At 44.7% G+C, this 19,306-nt stretch overlaps 1 protein-coding gene across 1 annotated transcript in view; it reads right to left on the bottom strand.

Moving 5' to 3' along the window:
- The window catches only part of LOC109885759 (voltage-dependent T-type calcium channel subunit alpha-1I-like), a 196,106-nt gene that overhangs the window by 33,187 nt on the left and 143,613 nt on the right, over window positions 1-19,306 (bottom strand). Inside the window, exons 12-20 of the mRNA XM_031811045.1 lie at window positions 16,570-16,721; window positions 16,214-16,399; window positions 14,858-14,975; window positions 14,049-14,204; window positions 13,622-13,712; window positions 7,795-7,973; window positions 3,919-3,989; window positions 3,205-3,691; window positions 2,161-2,261 (exon numbers count right to left, since the gene is read on the bottom strand). Of these exons, the coding sequence (XP_031666905.1) occupies window positions 2,161-2,261; window positions 3,205-3,691; window positions 3,919-3,989; window positions 7,795-7,973; window positions 13,622-13,712; window positions 14,049-14,204; window positions 14,858-14,975; window positions 16,214-16,399; window positions 16,570-16,721 (1,541 nt within the window). The remainder of the gene's footprint in view (window positions 1-2,160; window positions 2,262-3,204; window positions 3,692-3,918; window positions 3,990-7,794; window positions 7,974-13,621; window positions 13,713-14,048; window positions 14,205-14,857; window positions 14,976-16,213; window positions 16,400-16,569; window positions 16,722-19,306) is intronic.

Raw genomic sequence — 19,306 nt, 5'->3', positions numbered from 1 at the left:
GGGACATAAAAAAGTTAGATTAGAACATGTTACTGTGCCTAGATGTTTGTGATGATATTACCTGCCACCTACTGAAAGCTTTCATGGAAATGTTTATAATGGTGATAATGACTTACTGAGAATGTGTGTTTGTCTGTACTGTACTGTACTGTACTGTAGTGTATGTGTGTGTGTGTATCCCTCTGAGCCCACAGCACTCTTCATCTAATCATCACACTGATGAACAGAAAACAGTGAACCACAGCAAAACCTGCTATCTAGACAAAGAGGACGGATCGATACCTGGCAACCCTGTTCCCTCTCTATTGATTCTGACCTGGCAACCCTGTTCCCTCTCTATTGATTTCTGACCTGGCAACCCTGTACCCTCTCTATTGATTCAGACCTGGCAACCCTGTCCCCTCTCTATTGATTCAGACCTGGCAACCCTGTCCCCTATATATTGATTCAGACCTGGCAACCCTGTCCCCTATATATTGATTCTGACCTGGCAACCCTGTCCCCTCTCTATTGATTCAGACCTGGCAACCCTGTCCCCTATATATTGATTCTGACCTGGCAACCCTGTCCCCTCTATATTGATTCAGACCTGGCAACCCTGTCCCATCTCTATTGATTCAGACCTGGCAACCCTGTCCCCTATATATTGATTCAGACCTGGCAACCCTGTCCCCTATATATTGATTCAGACCTGGCAACCCTGTATTGATCCTGACCAGTGGATGAGCTGGCATAGTAGCACACGCACGCACACGCACACACACACGCACACGCACACGCACACACACACACACACACACACACACACACACACACACACACACACACACACACACACACACACACACACACACACAGTTCCCTGTGAAAGCCACTTTATGACAGCCTGGAGCTGTGTTTTAGCAGTGGCAGGTGCAATCAGTCAAGCCTTGGGCCCCTGATGTTCCTGTGTGTGTGTGTGTGTGTGTGTGTGTGTGTGTGTGTGTGTGTGTGTGTGTGTGTGTGTGTGTGTGTGTGTGTGTGTGTGTGTGTGTGTGTGTGTGTGTGTGTGTGTGTGTGTGTGTGTGTGTGTGCGTGCGCGCGCGCGCGCGTGTGTGTGTGTGTGTGTGTGACAGTAACACCAGTGTACTCAGCATGTAATGGAGTCTGATGATTGCCAATAGGGAGAACAACATACAGCCTGGGACTAAAAGTGCTGTGAATTCTCAGGAAAATTAATAAGCTTCCATGTTAGATAGATTTTCTGGAAATCTAGTAAACAGACAGGTCTTTATGTGTGTGTGTCTGAGTAACAAAGGACAGACAGGTCTTTATGTGTGTGTGTCTGGGTAACAAAGGACAGACAGGTCTTTATGTGTGTGTCTGAGTAACAAAGGACAGACAGGTCTTTATGTGTGTGTGTCTGGGTAACAAGAGACAGACAGGTCTTTATGTGTGTGTCTGAGTAACAAAGGACAGACAGGTCTTTATGTGTGTGTCTGAGTAACAAAGGACAGACAGGTCTTTATGTGTGTGTGTCTGGGTAACAAGAGACAGACAGGTCTTTATGTGTGTGTCTGAGTAACAAAGGACAGACAGGTCTTTATGTGTGTGTCTGAGTAACAAAGGACAGACAGGTCTTTATGTGTGTGTCTGAGTAACAAAGGACAGACAGGTCTTTATGTGTGTGTGTCTGGGTAACAAGAGACAGACAGGTCTTTATGTGTGTGTCTGAGTAACAAGAGACAGACAGGTCTTTATGTGTGTGTGTCTGAGTAACAAGAGACAGACAGGTCTTTATGTGTGTGTGTCTGGGTAACAAGAGACAGACAGGTCTTTATGTGTGTGTTTCTGGGTAACAAGAGACAGACAGGTCTTTATGTGTGTGTCTGAGTAACAAGAGACAGACAGGTCTTTATGTGTGTGTGTCTGGGTAACAAGAGACAGACAGGTCTTTATGTGTGTGTGTCTGGGTAACAAGAGACAGACAGGTCTTTATGTGTGTGTGTCTGAGTAACAAGAGACAGACAGGTCTTTATGTGTGTGTGTCTGAGTAACAAGAGAAAGACAGGTCTTTATGTGTGTGTGTCTGAGTAACAAAAGACAGACAGGTCTTTATGTGTGTGTGTCTGGGTAACAAGAGACAGACAGGTCTTTATGTGTGTTGTCTGAGTAACATACTTGTTCTGTGGTGAGAAGAGGTAGACAGACCAGTCCTCTCGTTTCTCACACCAGTCAGGCCTGTACACCTCCATCATCTTCTGGATACGGAAACACAGACTCTGGAGGAGGAAGAGAGGAGGGGGGAGGAGAGAGAGAGAGAGTGTGTGAGAAAGAGAGAGAGGAAGAGGGAGAGAGGGAGAGAGGGAGAGAGGGAGAGAGGAGGAGGGGGAGGAGAGAGAGAGTGTGTGAGAAAGAGAGAGAGGAAGAGGAAGAGGGAGAGAGGGAGAGAGTGTGTGAGAAAGAGAGAGAGGAAGAGGGAGAGAGGGAGAGAGGAGGAGGGGGAGGAGTGAGAGAGTGTGTGAGAAAGAGAGAGAGGAAGAGGGAGAGAGGAGGAGGGGGAGGAGAGAGAGAGTGTGTGAGAGAGAGTGTGTGAGAGAGAGAGAGAGGAAGAGGGAGAGAGGGAGAGAGTGTGTGAGAAAGAGAGAGAGAGAGGAAGAGAGGAAGAGGGAGAGAGGGAGAGAGGAAGAGGGAGAGAGGGAGAGAGGAAGAGGGAGAGAGGGAGAGAGGAAGAGGGAGAAAGAGAGAGAGGAAGAGGGAGAGAGGGAGAGAGGAAGAGGGAGAAAGAGAGAGAGGAAGAGGGAGAGAGGGAGAGAGGAAGAGGGAGAAAGAGAGAGAGAGGGATAGAGGAAGAGGGAGAGAGGGAGAGAGGCGGAGGGGGAGGAGAGAGAGAGTGTGTGAGAAAGAGAGAGAGTAAGAGGGAGAGAGGGAGAGAGGGAGAGAGGAGGAGGGGGAGGAGAGAGAGAGTGTGTGAGAAAGAGAGAGAGGAAGAGAGGGAGGGAGGGAGAGAGTGTGTGAGAAAGAGAGAGAGGAAGAGGGAGAGAGGGAGAGAGGAAATGTATTATCAATAGAGCAAAATGGGAGGACATTCATGTCACCTCTGGTGGTAATGTGTGATACAATGACTTAACAGTCATTTCAGTCAAGGACATTTTTCCATCGAGTAAAAACCCTCTGGGTAAACACAGACTACTCAGTTGTAGCCAGTCTTGCAGTAAAACTCACATAGTCTATCTCCTCATCCAGGTCCGATCTGTCCTTGGCCAGGTTCAGCTGAGGGAAGACCTCCGTTAGGAGTTGGGCAGTCTGGGGACCCATAACACCAGTAGGACTAGGAGCCTTCCCATTACAATCATGGTGCTCCACCACCATACCCCCACTGCCGCTGCTCCCTCCCCCAGAAACACTCCTCATCCTGGTGTTGGGGTGAGACGGAGGTCCCCCGGGGACCTGGAGCATGTTTGGCAGCTCCAGGGAGAGAGCGCGGCGGTCCCGGTGCCGGATGGCATTGCGTCGGGAGAGGAGGGGGAGAGGGGGAGCGTGGTGAGGGGGGAGGCGGAGAGCGGGGGAGAGGAGGAACTCGTGTTCGGCTGAGTGGTAAAGGGAGTGGATGTGGGAGTGGGGGCTTCGGACACGGAGGCTTCCTCCCACCACACCTGCTCCCATCCCCCCTACCCCCCGGGAGGGACAACCCAGGCTGTTCCAGCTGGACCTGAGGGCAGGCAGAATGTGGTGGGTACATGAAGAGTTCATAAAGTAGTTAGAACGGATCCATAAAGGATTGGTATTCCTGAGATAAATAGTGTTTTACACAATTAATTATGGATCAATAAGGTTACTTTAATCATTCAACAAGGACTAATAGGATATGACTGATTAATTAATGATCGATTCATGATTAATTAAGTAATCAAGTATTCCATTGATCTAACTATCTACCTGCGGTTCCATGCACTCTGAGGAGGGGGAGGGCGACCCCAATGGTGGCGCAGGGAACTGCGGCCGTGGTGCTGTAACCAAGACAACAAAAGACAACATGAGGAAAATGAACTGGTATTTGAAATGTCTACGTTGGTAAATAAATGATGTATATACCATATATACGCCATAAAGACAACATTAAGGACCCCGTTTGGCCTCAGTCTCAATACGTCGGGGCGTGGACTCTACAAGCTGCCATGATGACTCGAATGCTTCCCACAGTTGTGTCAAGTTGGCTGGTAGTGGATCTCTACCCTGAATAGCTGGCTCCATCTCATCCCACAGATGCTCAATTGGATTGAGATCTGGTGACTGGGCAGGCCACTGCACTAAGATGAATTCACTGTCGTGGAAGCATTCCTGGCCAATCCTAGCCTTGTGGCATGGGGCATTACCCGGCTGACAACAATCCTTTCACAGATGGATACACTGCTGCCATTAAGGGATGCGCCTGATTGGCAAAGATGTTCAGATATCCTGTGGCATTCAAACATTGCTCCACTTCTATCAAGGGGTCCAATGTGTGCCATGAAAACACACCATCACATCACCACCAGCCTGTAATGTTGACATGTGGCATGATGGATGCATGTGTGGTTCTCTCCAAACCCTAGTCCTCCCATCAGCGTGAAACAGCAAGAAGCAGGATTCATCAGACCAGGCAATGTTTTTCCAATTCTCCAGTGTCCAGTGTTTTCGTTCCTTAGCCCACTGCAACCTCAGTTTCTGGGTCCAGTGTTTTCGTTCCTTAGCCCACTGCAACCTCAGTTTCTGGGTCCAGTGTTTTCGTTCCTTAGCCTACTGCAACCGCAGTTTCTGGGTCAAGTGTTTTCGTTCCTTAGCCCACTGCAACCGCAGTTTCGGGTCTTTTTCTGCTGAAAGAAGTGGAACTGGATTCACCTGGTCCGTCTGTCATGGAAAGAGCAGGTGTTCATAATGTTTTGTACATTCAGTGTATACAGTGGGGAGAACAAGTATTTGATACACTGCCGATTTTGCAGCTTTTCCTACTTACAAAGCATGAAGGTCTGTAATTTTTATCATAGGTACACTTCAACTGTGAGAGACGGAATCTAAAACAAAAATCAGGAAATCACATTGTATGATTTTTAAGTAATTAATTTGCATTTTATTGCATGACATAAGTATTTGAACACCTACCAACCAGTAAGAATTCCGGCTCTCACAGACCTGTTAGTTTTTCTTTAAGAAAAATAGACAAGCAGCTTGGTGAGAAGGCAACTGTTAGCCCAATTATTAGAAAATGAAAGATGTTCTAGATGAAGGTCAATCATGATGAAGGCAACAACTGTTGGTGCAATTATTAGAAAATGGAAGAAGTTCAAGATGACGGTCAATCACCCTCGGCCTGGGGCTCCATGCAAGATCCCACCTCGTGGGGCATCAATGATCATGAGGAAGGTAAGGGATCAGCCCAGAACTACACGGCAGGACCTGGTCAATGACCTGAAGAGAGCTGGGACCACAGTCTCAAAGAAAACCATTAGTAACACACTACGCCGTCATGGATTAAAATCCTGCTGCGCACGCAAGGTCCCCCTGCTCAAGCCAGCGCATGTCCAGGCCCATCTGAAGTTTGCCAATGACCATCTGGATGATCCAGAGGAGGAATTGGAGAAGGTCATGTGGTCTGATGAGACAAAAATATAGCTTTTTGGTCTAAACTCCACTCGCTGTGTTTGGAGGAAGAAGAAGGATGAGTACAACCCCAAGAACAACATCCCAACCGTGAAGCATGGAGGTGGAAACATCATTCTTTGGGGATGTTTTCTGCAAAGGGGACAGGACGACTGCACCGTATTGAGGGGAGGAGGGGAGGATGGATGGGGCCATGTATCGCGAGATCTTGGCCAACAACTTCCTTCCCTCAGTAAGAGCATTGAAGATGGGTCGTGGCTGGGTCTTCCAGCATGACAACGACCTGAAACACACAGCCAGGGCAGCTCCGTAAGAAGCATCTCAAGTCCTGGAGTGGCCTAGCCAATCTCCAGACTTGAGAAAATTTTTGGAGGGAGCTGAAAGTCCGTATTGCCCAGTGACAGCCCCGAAACCTGAAGGATCTGGAGAAGGTCTGTATGGAGGAGTGGGCCAAAATCCCTGCTCCAGTGTGTGAAAACCTGGTCAAGAACTACAGGAAACGTATGATCTCTGTAATTGCAAACAAAGGTTTCTGTACCAAATGTAGCGTGATGTATCAAATACTTATGTCATGCAATAAAATGCAAATTAATTAGTTAAAAAATCATACAATGTGATTTTCTGGATTTTTGTTTTAGATTCCGTCTCTCACAGTTGAAGTATACCTATGATAAAAATTACAGACCTCTACATGCTTTGTAAGTAGGGAAACCTGCAAAATCGGCAGTGTATCAAATACTTGTTCTCCCCACTGTGTATATATATATATATATTTATATAAAGACTTTCTAGACAGTTTTTCTGCCGACGTTCAAATGAAGCCTCACCAGTGAAACTTTACCAAGTGAGTTAACTGACCGTTCTAAACAGTGTGTGTGGTGCCCTGGGAGGTGATAGCCACTCTGTCAGGATAATTACATGGTTTACTTCTGGAATCGTCCCTGTGACGACAATCACAGTCTTTTTCACGGCTATATACCGGAGGAATTTATACCACCGTTGCCACAGCAATGCTTATTTCGTCCCACCCCCCTTTCTTTTTTGTGTGAGATGTGTCTCACCTCATTAAACAGATATACATCAACACATCAGGGAAAAACACAAGAAAATGTGTGTTTAGATTCTTCAGGTAAATTGAGTAAATTAAAAAAATGGCATCATTGATCAAACAATTAACATGGAAATCTCTCATGCTACTGGTAGGGGACAGTAACATTCATGTTAACTTTCACCCCCGGGCAGTGGAGTATACAATGATTGTGGAGGCCTTCAGCAAAGATGTCTTACATTGTTATTAACATGTGACAATGAAGACAAGTATCTCACTAAACTATACATAATCCTCTCTCTCTCTCTTTCTCTCTCTCTTTCGCTCTCATTCTGTCTCTCTCCTTCCCTCTCTCTCGGTTAATTAATGGTGGTTGCCATGGCGACTGGAATCCCGGGAACTGAGCCAGGCTCAATCAACCAAAGTCAGGCTTCGGCTCGACAGACAGATGCGTGGAGTCGAGGGAGTTCCTGAACTGGGAACGTTGCGATCAGAATCTCCCCCGTCGTCGGGAATGTTTATCGTATTGAAGACTCCATCCGGAATAGTCTGCGGCTGACTAGTGGCTAAGCAGACCCTTGATAACTGCCATTATGTGGCGTGTAGTGTGTAATTTGTGTAATGCAACTTGTACATAGTCTGGGGTCTAGGAAATCATAGACTGCAGACATTTAAAGAATAGCTGTTACATTTACGATATGCTAAGTGTTGCTATTAGGGAAAGTCTTCTGGGTTACTGGTTGTGTGTGTGTGTGTGTGTGTGTGTGTGTGTGTGTGTGTGTGTGTGTGTTGTGTGTGTGTGTGTGTGTGTGTGTGTGTTTGTGTGTGTGTGTGTGTGTGTGTGTGTGTGTGTGTGTGTGTGTGTGTGTGTGTGTGTGTGTGTGTGTGTGTGTGTGTGTGTTTGTGTGTGTGTGTGTGTGTGTGTGTGTGTGTTTGTGTGTGTGTGTGTGTGTGTGTGTGTGTGTGTGTGTGTGTGTGTGTGTGTGTGTGTGTGTGTGTGTGTGTGTGTGTGTGTGTGTGTGTGTGTGTGTGTGTGTGTGTGTGTGTGTGTGTGTGTGTGTGTGTGTGTGTGTGTGTGTTTGTGTGTGTGTGTGTGTTTGTGTGTGTGTGTGTGTGTTACATCTCACCAGAGAGAATGATCTCCTCTGCTCCAGGTTGGCCTTGCCCAGACTCATAACGCTGCTCTTCCGTGACCCCAGGGCATAGGTCAGCCTGTCAGTGGGGTACGACCCCCTGGGGGTCATCACCGGGGTCAACGTGGTCAACTCCAGGTGCCCGTTAGGGGTCAAAGTGCAGATCTTAGGATCTAAAAGGGCAAAGATGAAGAAGAAGGACAGAGATTTATATAAATAATTGCATTCGGTCTCTAAAACAGCCCTTGTAGTGTTTATTAAATCCTCATATCTACCCCCAGCTAGTAGTGTTTATTAAATCCTCATATCTACCCCCAGCTAGTAGTGTTTATTAGATCCTCATATATACCCCCAGCTAGTAGTGTTTATTAAATCCTCATATATACCCCCAGCTAGTAGTGTTTATTAAATCCTCATATATACCCCCAGCTAGTAGTGTTTATTAAATCCTCATATCTACCCCCAGCTAGTAGTGTTTATTAAATCCTCATATATACCCCCAGCTAGTAGTGTTTATTAAATCCTCATATATACCCCCAGCTAGTAGTGTTTATTAAATCCTCATATATACCCCCAGCTAGTAGTGTTTATTAAATCCTCATATATACCCCCAGCTAGTAGTGTTTATTAAATCCTCATATATACCCCCAGCTAGTAGTGTTTATTAGATCCTCATATATACCCCCAGCTAGTAGTGTTTATTAGATCCTCATATATACCCCCAGCTAGTAGTGTTTATTAAATCCTCATATATACCCCCAGCTAGTAGTGTTTATTAAATCCTCATATATACCCCCAGCTAGTAGTGTTTATTAGATCCTCATATATACCCCCAGCTAGTAGTGTTTATTAATCCTCATATATACCCCCAGCTAGTAGTGTTTATTAAATCCTCATATATACCCCCAGCTAGTAGTGTTTATTAAATCCTCATATATACCCCCAGCTAGTAGTGTTTATTAAATCCTCATATATACCCCCAGCTAGTAGTGTTTATTAAATCCTCATATATACCCCCAGCTAGTAGTGTTTATTAAATCCTCATATATACCCCCAGCTAGTAGTGTTTATTAAATCCTCATATATACCCCCAGCTAGTAGTGTTTATTAAATCCTCATATATACCCCCAGCTAGTAGTGTTTATTAAATCCTCATATATACCCCCAGCTAGTAGTGTTTATTAAATCCTCATATATACCCCCAGCTAGTAGTGTTTATTAAATCCTCATACAGTGCCTTGCGAAAGTATTCGGCCCCCTTGAACTTTGCGACCTTTTGCCACATTTCAGGCTTCAAACATAAAGATATAAAACTGTATTTTTTTGTGAAGAATCAACAACAAGTGGGACACAATCATGAAGTGGAACGACATTTGTTGGATACTTCAAACTTTTTTAACAAATCAAAAACGGAAAAATTGGGCGTGCAAAATTATTCAGCCCCTTTACTTTCAGTGCAGCAAACTCTCTCCAGAAGTTCAGTGAGGATCTCTGAATGATCCAATGTTGACCTAAATGACTAATGATGATAAATGCAATCCACCTGTGTGTAATCAAGTCTCCGTATAAATGCATCTGCACTGTGATAGTCTCAAAGGTCCGTTAAAAGTGCAGAGAGCATCATGAAGAACAAGGAACACACCAGGCAGGTCCGAGATACTGTTGTGAAGAAGTTTAAAGCCGGATTTGGATACAACAAGATTTCCCAAGCTTTAAACATCCCAAGGAGCACTGTGCAAGCGATAATATTGAAATGGAAGGAGTATCAGACCACTGCAAATCTACCAAGACCTGGCCGTCCCTCTAAACTTTCAGCTCATACAAGGAGAAGACTGATCAGAGATGCAGCCAAGAGGCCCATGATCACTCTGGATGAACTGCAGAGATCTACAGCTGAGGTGGGAGACTCTGTCCATAGGACAACAATCAGTCGTATATTGCACAAATCTAGCATTTATGGAAGAGTGGCAAGAAGAAAGCCATTTCTTAAAGATATCCATAAAAAGTGTTGTTTAAAGTTTGCCACAAGCCACCTGGGAGACACACCAAACATGTGGAAGAAGGTGCTCTGGTCAGATGAAACCAAAATTGAACTTTTTGGCAACAATGCAAAACGTTATGTTTGGCGTAAAAGCAACACAGCTCATCACCCTGAACACACCATCCCCACTGTCAAACATGGTGGTGGCAGCATCATGGTTTGGGCCTGCTTTTCTTCAGCAGGGACAGGGAAGATGGTTAAAATTCATGGGAAGATGGATGGAGCCAAATACAGGACCATTCTGGAAGAAAACCTGATGGAGTCTGCAAAAGACCTGAGACTGGGACGGAGATTTGTCTTCCAAAAAGACAATGATCCAAAACATAAAGCAAAATCTACAATGGAATGGTTCAAAAATAAACATATCCAGGTGTTAGAATGGCCAAGTCAAAGTCCAGACCTGAATCCAATCGAGAATCTGTGGAAAGAACTGAAAACTGCTGTTCACAAATGCTCTCCATCCAACCTCACTGAGCTCGAGCTGTTTTGCAAGGAGGAATGGGAAAACATTTCAGTCTCTCGATGTGCACAACTGATAGAGACATACCCCAAGCGACTTACAGCTGTAATCACAGCAAAAGGTGGCGCTACAAAGTATTAACTTAAGGGGGCTGAATAATTTTGCACACCCAATTTTTCAGTTTTTGATTTGTTAAAAAAGTTTGAAATATCCAATAAATGTCGTTCCACTTCATGATTGTGTCCCACTTGTTGTTGATTCTTCACAAAAAAATACAGTTTTATGTCTTTATGTTTGAAGCCTGAAATGTGGCAAAAGGTCGCAAAGTTCAAGGGGGCCGAATACTTTCGCAAGGCACTGTATATTCCCCCAGCTAGTAGTGTTTATTAGATCCTCATATATACCCCCAGCTAGTAGTGTTTATTAAATCCTCATATATACCCCCAGCTAGCTCCACTTGTTTGAACTATTCAAATATTAACACACATGATTCCTACTCTCCAGTCTTCCTCCATAACGTAACACCCCAAGGAGACACAGAACAGAGTTCTCCACAACAGGAATACTAGGTCTGACACCTCACATAGAGCCCCACATTGGAGGTGTCACAATACCTATAAAACCTAGGAGTCACACAGGGAAATGGTTCCAATCATTTCTCCCACAGGGGATTTCAGAAACACTTCAAATAAGGGCTGTGTTTCGGCTGTGTTTCCTGTAGACTTACCCTGGCATGACGTTTTGATAATCATGTAAATCTCTCTCGGACAAGGCAACTTGTATCAATATATTAGTCTCTATTTACTCTCCGATTTGAAAATGCTAATTAGCATCAAAGTAAGACGATAAGACTACAAATCCCTACAAGCTCCTGCACTTCCTCTATAGCTGGCACCTTTGCTAACGGGTACATTTAAAAAAACTTTTGCCAATTTATTAACCTCTTGAACCTCTGGGGGCAGTATTTCATTTTTGGATGAAAAACGTTCCCGTTTTTTTACAAGATATTTTGTCATGAAAAGATGCTCGACTATGCATATAATTGGAAAGAAAACACTCTGACGTTTCCAAAACTGCAAAGATATTGTCTGTGAGTGCCACAGAACTAATGCTGCAGGCGAAACCAAGATTACATTTCATACGGGAAGTGAGCCAGATTTTGAATGCGCTGTGTTCCAATGTCTCCTTATATGGCTGTGAATGCGCAAGGAATGAGCCTACACTTTCTGTCGTTTCCCCAAGGTGTCTGCAGCATTGTGACGTATTTGTAGGCATATCATTGGAAAATTGACCATAAGAGACTACATTTACCAGGTGTCCGCTCGGTGTCCTCCGTCGAAACTATTGCGTAATCTCCAGGTGCGTGCATTTTTCCATTTTGTTCAGAGGAGAAACCAAACTGCCACGAGTGATTTATCATTGAATAGATATGTGAAAAACACCTTGAGGATTGATTCTAAACAACGTTTGCCATGTTTCTGTCGATATTATGGAGTTAATTTGGTTTGCCGTTGTAGTGACTGAACTTTCGTTTTTTTTTCTTAGCCAAACGTGATGAACAAAACTGAGCGATTTCTCCTACACAAATAATATTTTTGGAAAAACTGAACATTTGCTATGTAACTGAGAGTCTCCTCATTGAAAACATCCGAAGTTCTTCAAAGGTAAATGATTTTATTTGAATGCTTTTCTTGTTTTTGTGAAAATGTTGCCTGCTGAATGCTAGGCTTAATGCTATGCTAGCTATCAATACTCTTACACAAATGCTTGTGTAGCTATGGTTGAAAAGCATTTTTTGAAAATCTGAGATGACAGTGTTGTTAACAAAAGGCTAAGCTTGTGAGCCAATATATTTATTTCATTTCATTTGCGATTTTCATGAATAGTTAACGTTGCATTATGGTAATGAGCTTGAGGCTATAATTACGCTCCCGGATACGGGATTGCTCGTCACAACAGGTTAATGACTAAATTGACCTTTGCCTCGATTCGGCAGTCTCGTCCAGATCATCACTGCATTTGTACTTCTTTATGATAGCCACGTTAGCAGCTAATTAGCATCACATTTTTTGGGGGTAAATATAGGCGAATATATTGATAAAAGTCACCTTGTCCGAGAGAGATTTACATGATTATCAAAACATTAAATCAGGGTAAGACTACAGTAAACGCAGCCCTTATTTTAAGTGTTTCTAAAATCCCCTGTGGGAAAATGAATGGTGGAAAAACTATTGGAACCATTTCCTTGTTTGACCGCTAGGTTTTCTGGGTATTATGACTCATACTGTGGTACTCTATGGAGGTCAGGCTTTACAGAACATGTTCTCCGGGTCTTAGATGATCTAATAGTGTTTCTGGCTGAGCTCAGGGGGCTCTGTAAGCTGGTTGGCTAAACCGGGGTCAGAGTTATGATTTATAGATAACAGACGGGGTTCTTTTTGTCAGTTAGAACACGTAGTCTTACTCTCTTTTCTCTTTCACTCAGTCTGAGGAGAGCTTGAAGCTGCCTTGGTTCAAATAAGGTGAGGACATCTGTAATGGAAGTGGGAGACTGTGAGGAAGAGTTGATGTGGGTGGGTGGGTGGGGGGGGGGGGGGAGTGTGTGTTGTAGAGAACACTGAGTGCTACCCAGAATGAACCCAAAAACAGCCCTTCCTGTCTCCATGTGTGTCCCTGTCTAATTCAGCACTCTGTGCACTATAACTCCTCACTGCATGTCTATACTTTGGTATGAATCCCATCCAGAATTCAATAGTTGTCTTGGGAACCACCTTATTCCTTTGTCTGTGACTGAATACCTAGTCCGTGTACAATGGTTTCCAGGATGCTCTACCCCCCACCCCTTTTAATGTGTTGTGTATAACATCCTTGAAACATGAGCATGAAGAATGCTCTGCTTTGTCCTCTGCTTGTCCTAGAAACCATTGTACAGGCGTTGTATTCTGGATGTTACCATCCAAACCACAGCATTATATTGTGAATGTTACCATCCAAACCACAGCATTATATTGTGAATGTTACCATCCAAACCACAGCATTATATTCTGGATGTTACCATCCAAACCACAGCATTACATTGTGAATGTTACCATCCAAACCACAGCATTATATTCTGGATGTTACCATCCAAACCACAGCATTACATTGTGAATGTTACCATCCAAACCACAGCATTATATTGTGAATGTTACCATCCAAACCACAGCATTATATTCTGGATGTTACCATCCAAACCACAGCATTATATTGTGAATGTTACCATCCAAACCACAGCATTACATTGTGAATGTTACCATCCAAACCACAAACCATAGACTCACCAGACAGTTTGAGAGAATCATTAAGCTTCTCACTCTCGTCAAAGTTAGAGGGGGAACTGTCATCCTCTGAATAGGAGCGATTAGCATCTCCCTGGTGGAGAGACAGAGAGGAAGAGAGATAGAAAAAAAGGGAGGGAGTGAAGGAGAGAGAGAGAGAGGAAGAAAGAGAAAGAAAAAGAGGGAGGGAGGGAGGGAGGGAGGGAGGGAGGGAGGGAGGGAGGGAGGGAGGGAGGGAGGGAGGGAGGGAGGGAGGGAGGGAGGGAGGGAGGGAGGGAGAAAGACAGAGAGACAGAGAGAAGAGAGGGAGGGAGAGCAAGAGAGAAAGGGTGAGGAATGGACGAAGAGTGGGAGGGAGAGAGGAGGAAGAACATGCTGTGATGTCATTGGCATGGCATAGAAAAAAGAAAAAAAAAGCTCAAACTCTTACCTCAGCCTGAAATCCCTCTACCAAGATGGCCACCAGAAGGTTGAAGAGGACGTAGTTCCCAAACGTCATAAGAGCTACGAAGTACAGAGCAGCTAGAGGAGAGGTGGCAGCCATTCCATTATACAGCACCGTGTTCCAGTCTTCCTGGGTGAGGATCTACACAGAGAAAGAAGGAGAGAAAGAGATGGGGGTGAGAGAAGGAGAGAGGGATGAGAGAAGGAGAGAGGAAGGAGAGGATGGAGGGATGAGAAAAGGAGAGAGGAATGAGAAAAGGAGCAAGGGATGAGACGAGGAGAAATGGATGAGAGTAGGAGCGAGGGATGAGAGAAGTAGAGGGGGATGAGAGAAGGAGCGAGGGATGTGAGAAGGAGGGATGAGAGAAGGAGTGAGGGAAGAGAAGGAGAGGGGGATGAGAGAAGGAGAGAGGGATAAGAGTAGGAGCGAGGGATGAGAGGAGAGAGGGATGATAGAAGGAGAGAGGGATGAGAGATGGAGGAGAGAAGGAGAGAGGGATGATAGGAGAGAGGAGATAGGGATGAGAGATAGATGAGAGGAGATATGGATGAGAGATGGAGGAGAGAAGGAGAGAGGGATGAGAGAAGGAGAGAGGGATGAGAGAAGGAGAGAGGAGATAGGGGTGAAAGGAGAGAGGATAAAAGAGAGAGGAGAAAAGGAGAGAGGAGATATGGATGAGAGGAGATAGGGATGAGAGATGGATGAGAGAAGGAGAGAGGGATGAGAGAAGGAAAGAGCAGCTGAGGAGAGGTGGAGGTCATGCACAATGCACACACACACTACCAGCCCTTTACCTGAAACACAGTGACGATGGCCCAGAGTAGAGAGTCAAAGTTCTTCCTGTCTGGAACAGTGTCTCCTGCCTCTGTCTTCAGGCTGAACTTGCAGCCAAAGATATGCATCCCCAAGATACTGCAACCCAAGACAGACAATACACTTCTAATATGACCAATAGAAAACTACACTCATCCCCAAGATACTGCAACCCAAGACAGACAATACACTTCTAATATGACCAATAGAAAACTACACTCATCCCCAAGATACTGCAACCCAAGACAGACAATACACTTCTAATATGACCAATAGAAAACTACACTCATCCCCAAGATGCTGCAACCCAAGACAGACAATACACTTCTAATATGACCAATAGAAAACTACACTCATCCCCAAGATACTGCAACCCAAGATACTACTCCACGAAGGAGAAGGAGAAGAAGGAGAAGGAGAAGAAGAAGGAGAAGAAGGAGACGAAGGAGAAGGAGAAGAAGAAGGAGAAGAAGTAGAAGGAGAAGAAGGAGTAGGAGAAGAAGGAAACGGAGAGGGAGAAGGAGAAGAAGGAAACGGAGAAGGATAAGAAGGAGAGAGAGAAGAAGGAGAAGGAGAAGAAGAAGGAGAAAAAGAAGGAAAAGAAGAAGGAGAAGGAGAAGAGGGAGAAGGAGAAGATGAAGGAGAAGAAGTAGAAGGAGAAGAAGGAGAAGAATGAGAAGGAGAAGAAAGAGAATGAGAAGAGAAAGAAAAAGGAGAAGTAGAAGGAGGAGAAGGAGAAGAATGAGAAGAAGGAGAAGGAGAAGAGAAAGGAAAATGAGAAGGAGAAGGAGGAGAAGGAGAAGAGAAAGGAAAATAGAAGGAGAAGGAGGAGAAGGAGAAGAGAAAGAAAAATGAGAAGAAGGAGGAGAAGGAGAAGAGAAAGGAAAATAGAAGGAGAAGGAGGAGAAGGATGAGAAGAAGGAGAAGGAGAAGAGAAAGGAAAATGAGAAGAAGGAGGAGAAGGAGAAGAGAAAGAAAAATGAGAAGGAGAAGGGGAAGGAAAAATCTACACTGATTATTACACTGGCGCTTCTTGTATGTTTCTCTGTCAGTCTCAGCCTCTACAGTCAACAGGTGGTAATGTCTAGAACCTCTTCATGATGGGAATTCAATGACATGGAAGTGTAGTCAGTCAGGCAGGCTGACGCACATACACTAGTGTGCTGTGTGCATGGTGAGTGTGTGTGTCCACCACTGTGCCTGCATGTATGTATATGTGACTGCATGTGTACCAGGTGTGTGTGTGTGTGTGTGTGTGTGTGTGTGTGTGTGTGTGTGTGTGTGTGTGTGTGTGTGTGTACATGTACATACAGATGTGTACAAAGCGGTGTGTGTACCTGAATATAAAGATGAACAGCATCAACAGCATACAGAAGGTGGCCACATTGTCCATTGTCTTCATCAGGACCACGAGCTGTCTGCGCAGCGCCGGCATGAACCTGACTAGCTTCAGGACACGAAGGAGTCTGAAGGTCCTCAATATGGACAGACCTCCGTCAGACTGGCCGATGATCTCACACACACTGGCGAGAGGGAGGGCAGGGGAGGGAGGGATGTGGGAGGGAGAAAGAGGAGGGGGGGGGAGTCTCAATCAAGACTTTCAATACATTTCAACAGATTTGGGTCTATATTGGTTTGAATATTGGGATGACATTGTTGAACAGATTTGGATGATAATCCTTCCGTTGTTAACCTGATAATGACGATGACACCGTCGAACACATTGTAGGGGTTTCTCAGATAGTTGAAACATCCGGACGCTGTTATCTTCAGAATCATCTCCATGGCAAACATACTAGTGAACACTATGTTACAGATCTCCAACACGTTGGTTAGTTCCTCAGGCTAGTGGAGAGAGAGAGGGAAGGGGGAGAGGGTAGGGACCAGAGAGAGAGAGAGAACGAGAGAGAGAGAGAGAGAGAGAGAGAGAGAGAGATCTGTATATTGCTTTATACATTGGGAACGTACCCACCCACACACACCCTCTTTCTTTCCTCTCCTTCTCTCTTTCCTCTCTCTCCCTCTCTCTTTATTCCTACTCCTCTTTCCTCTCTCAATTCAATTCAAGGGCTTTATTGGCATGGGAAACGTGTTAACATTGCCAAAGCAAGTGAGGTAGATAATATACAGTATGAAGTGAATATATAAAGTGAAATAAACAGCTAAAATTAACAGTAAACATTACACATACAGAAGTTTCAAAACAATAAAGACATTACAAATGTCATATTATATATATATGCAGTGTTTTAACAATGTACAAATGGTAAAGGACACAAGATAAAATAAATAAGCATAGATATGGGTTGTATTTACAATGGTGTGTGTTCTTCACTGGTTGCCCTTTTCTCGTCAGGTCACAAATCTTGCTGCTGTGATGGCACACTGTGGAATTTCACCCAGTAGAAATGGGAGTTTATCTAAATTGGATTTGTTTTCGAATTCTTTGTGGATCTATGTAATCTGAGGGAAATATGTCTCTCTAATATGGTCATACATTGGGCAGGAGGTTAGGAAGTGCAGCTCAGTTTCCACCTCATTTTGTGGGCAGTGAGCACATAGCCTGTCTTCTCTTGAGAGCCATGTCTCCCTACGGCGGCCTTTCTCAATAGCAAGGCTATGCTCAGTCTGTACATAGTCAAAGCTTTCCTTAATTTTGGGTCAGTCACAGTGGTCAGGTATTCTGCCGCTGTGTACTCTCTGTTTAGGGCCAAATAGCATTCTAGTTTGCTCTGTTTTTTTGATAATTCTTTCCAATGTGTCAAGTAATTATCTTTTTGTTTTCTCATGATTTGGTTGGGTCTAATTGTGCTGCTGTCCTGGGGCTCTGTTCACAAACACACCCTACAGAGCCCCAGGACCAGCTTGCTTAGGGGACTCTTCTCCAGGTTCATCTCTCTGTAGGTGATGGCTTGTTGTGGAAGGTTTGGGAATTGCTTCCTTTTAAGTGGTTATAGAATTTGTCTCTCTCTCACTTTCTTTCCTCTCCTTCTCTCTTTCCTCTCCTTCTTTCTTTCCTCTCTCTCTCTCTCCCTCTCTCTTTCTTTCCTCTCATTCTCTCTTTCCTCTCTCTCCCTCTCTCTTTCTTTCCTCTCCTTCTCTCTTTCTTTCCCCTCCTTCTCACTTTCTTTCCACTCACTTGCTCTTTCCTCTCCTTCTCTCTTTGCTCTCTCTTCATTTCCTCTCATTCTCTTGTTCCTCTCTCCCTCTCAACCTCTCTCTTTCTTTGCTCCCCTTCTCTCTTTCCCCTCCTTCTCACTTTCTTTCCCCTCCTTCTCACTTTCTTTCCCCTCCTTCTCACTTTCTTTCCACTCACTCGCTCTTTCCTCTCCTTCTCTCTTTGCTCTCTCTTCATTTCCTCTCCTTCTCTTGTTCCTCTCTCCCTCTCAACCTCTCTCTTTCTTTGCTCCCCTTCTCTCTTTCCCCTCCTTCTCACCTTCTTTCCCCTCCTTCTCACTTTCTTTCCTCTCCTTCTCACTTTCTTTCCCCTCCTTCTCTCTTTCTTTCCTCTCCTTCTCACTTTCTTTCCCCTCCTTCTCACTTTCTTTCCCCTCCTTCTCTCTTTCTTTCCCCTCCTTCTTACTTTCTTTCCCCTCCTTCTCACTTTCTTTCCCTCCTTCTCTCTTTCTTTCCCCTCCTTCTCACTTTCTTTCCCCTCCTTCTCACTTTCTTTCCTCTCCTTCTCACTTTCTTTCCCCTCCTTCTCACTTTCTTTCCTCTCCTTCTCACTTTCTTCCCCTCCTTCTCACTTTCTTTCCCCTCCTTCTCACTTTCTTTCCCCTCCTTCTCACTTTCATTCCTCTCCTTCTCACTTTCTTTCCCCTCCTTCTCACTTTCTTTCCCCTCCTCCCTCTTTCTTTCCCCTCCTTCTCACTTTCTTTCCCCTCCTTCTCACTTTCTTCCTCTCCTTCTCACTTTCTTTCCCCTCCTTCTCACTTTCTTTCCTCTCCTTCTCACTTTCTTTCCCCTCCTTCTCACTTTCTTTCCCCTCCTTCTCTCTTTCTTTCCCCTCCTTCTCACTTTCTTTCCCCTCCTTCTCACTTTCTTTCCTCTCCTTCTCACTTTCTTTCCCCTCCTTCTCACTTTCTTTCCTCTCCTTCTCACTTTCTTTCCCCTCCTTCTCACTTTCTTTCCCCTCCTTCTCACTTTCTTTCCCCTCCTTCTCACTTTCTTTCCTCTCCTTCTCACTTTCTTTCCCCTCCTTCTCTCTTTCTTTCCCCTCCTTCTCACTTTCTTTCCCCTCCTTCTCACTTTCTTTCCTCTCCTTCTCACTTTCTTTCCCCTCCTTCTCACTTTCTTTCCCCTCCTTCTCTCTTTCTTTCCCCTCCTTCTCACTTTCTTTCCCCTCCTTCTCACTTTCTTTCCTCTCCTTCTCACTTTCTTTCCCCTCCTTCTCACTTTCTTTCCTCTCCTTCTCACTTTCTTCCCCT

Source organism: Oncorhynchus kisutch, unplaced genomic scaffold (genome assembly GCF_002021735.2).
Source record: "Oncorhynchus kisutch isolate 150728-3 unplaced genomic scaffold, Okis_V2 Okis01b-Okis20b_hom, whole genome shotgun sequence".
Taxonomy (NCBI): domain Eukaryota; kingdom Metazoa; phylum Chordata; class Actinopteri; order Salmoniformes; family Salmonidae; genus Oncorhynchus; species Oncorhynchus kisutch.
This window is presented reverse-complemented; position numbering and strand designations above follow the sequence as displayed.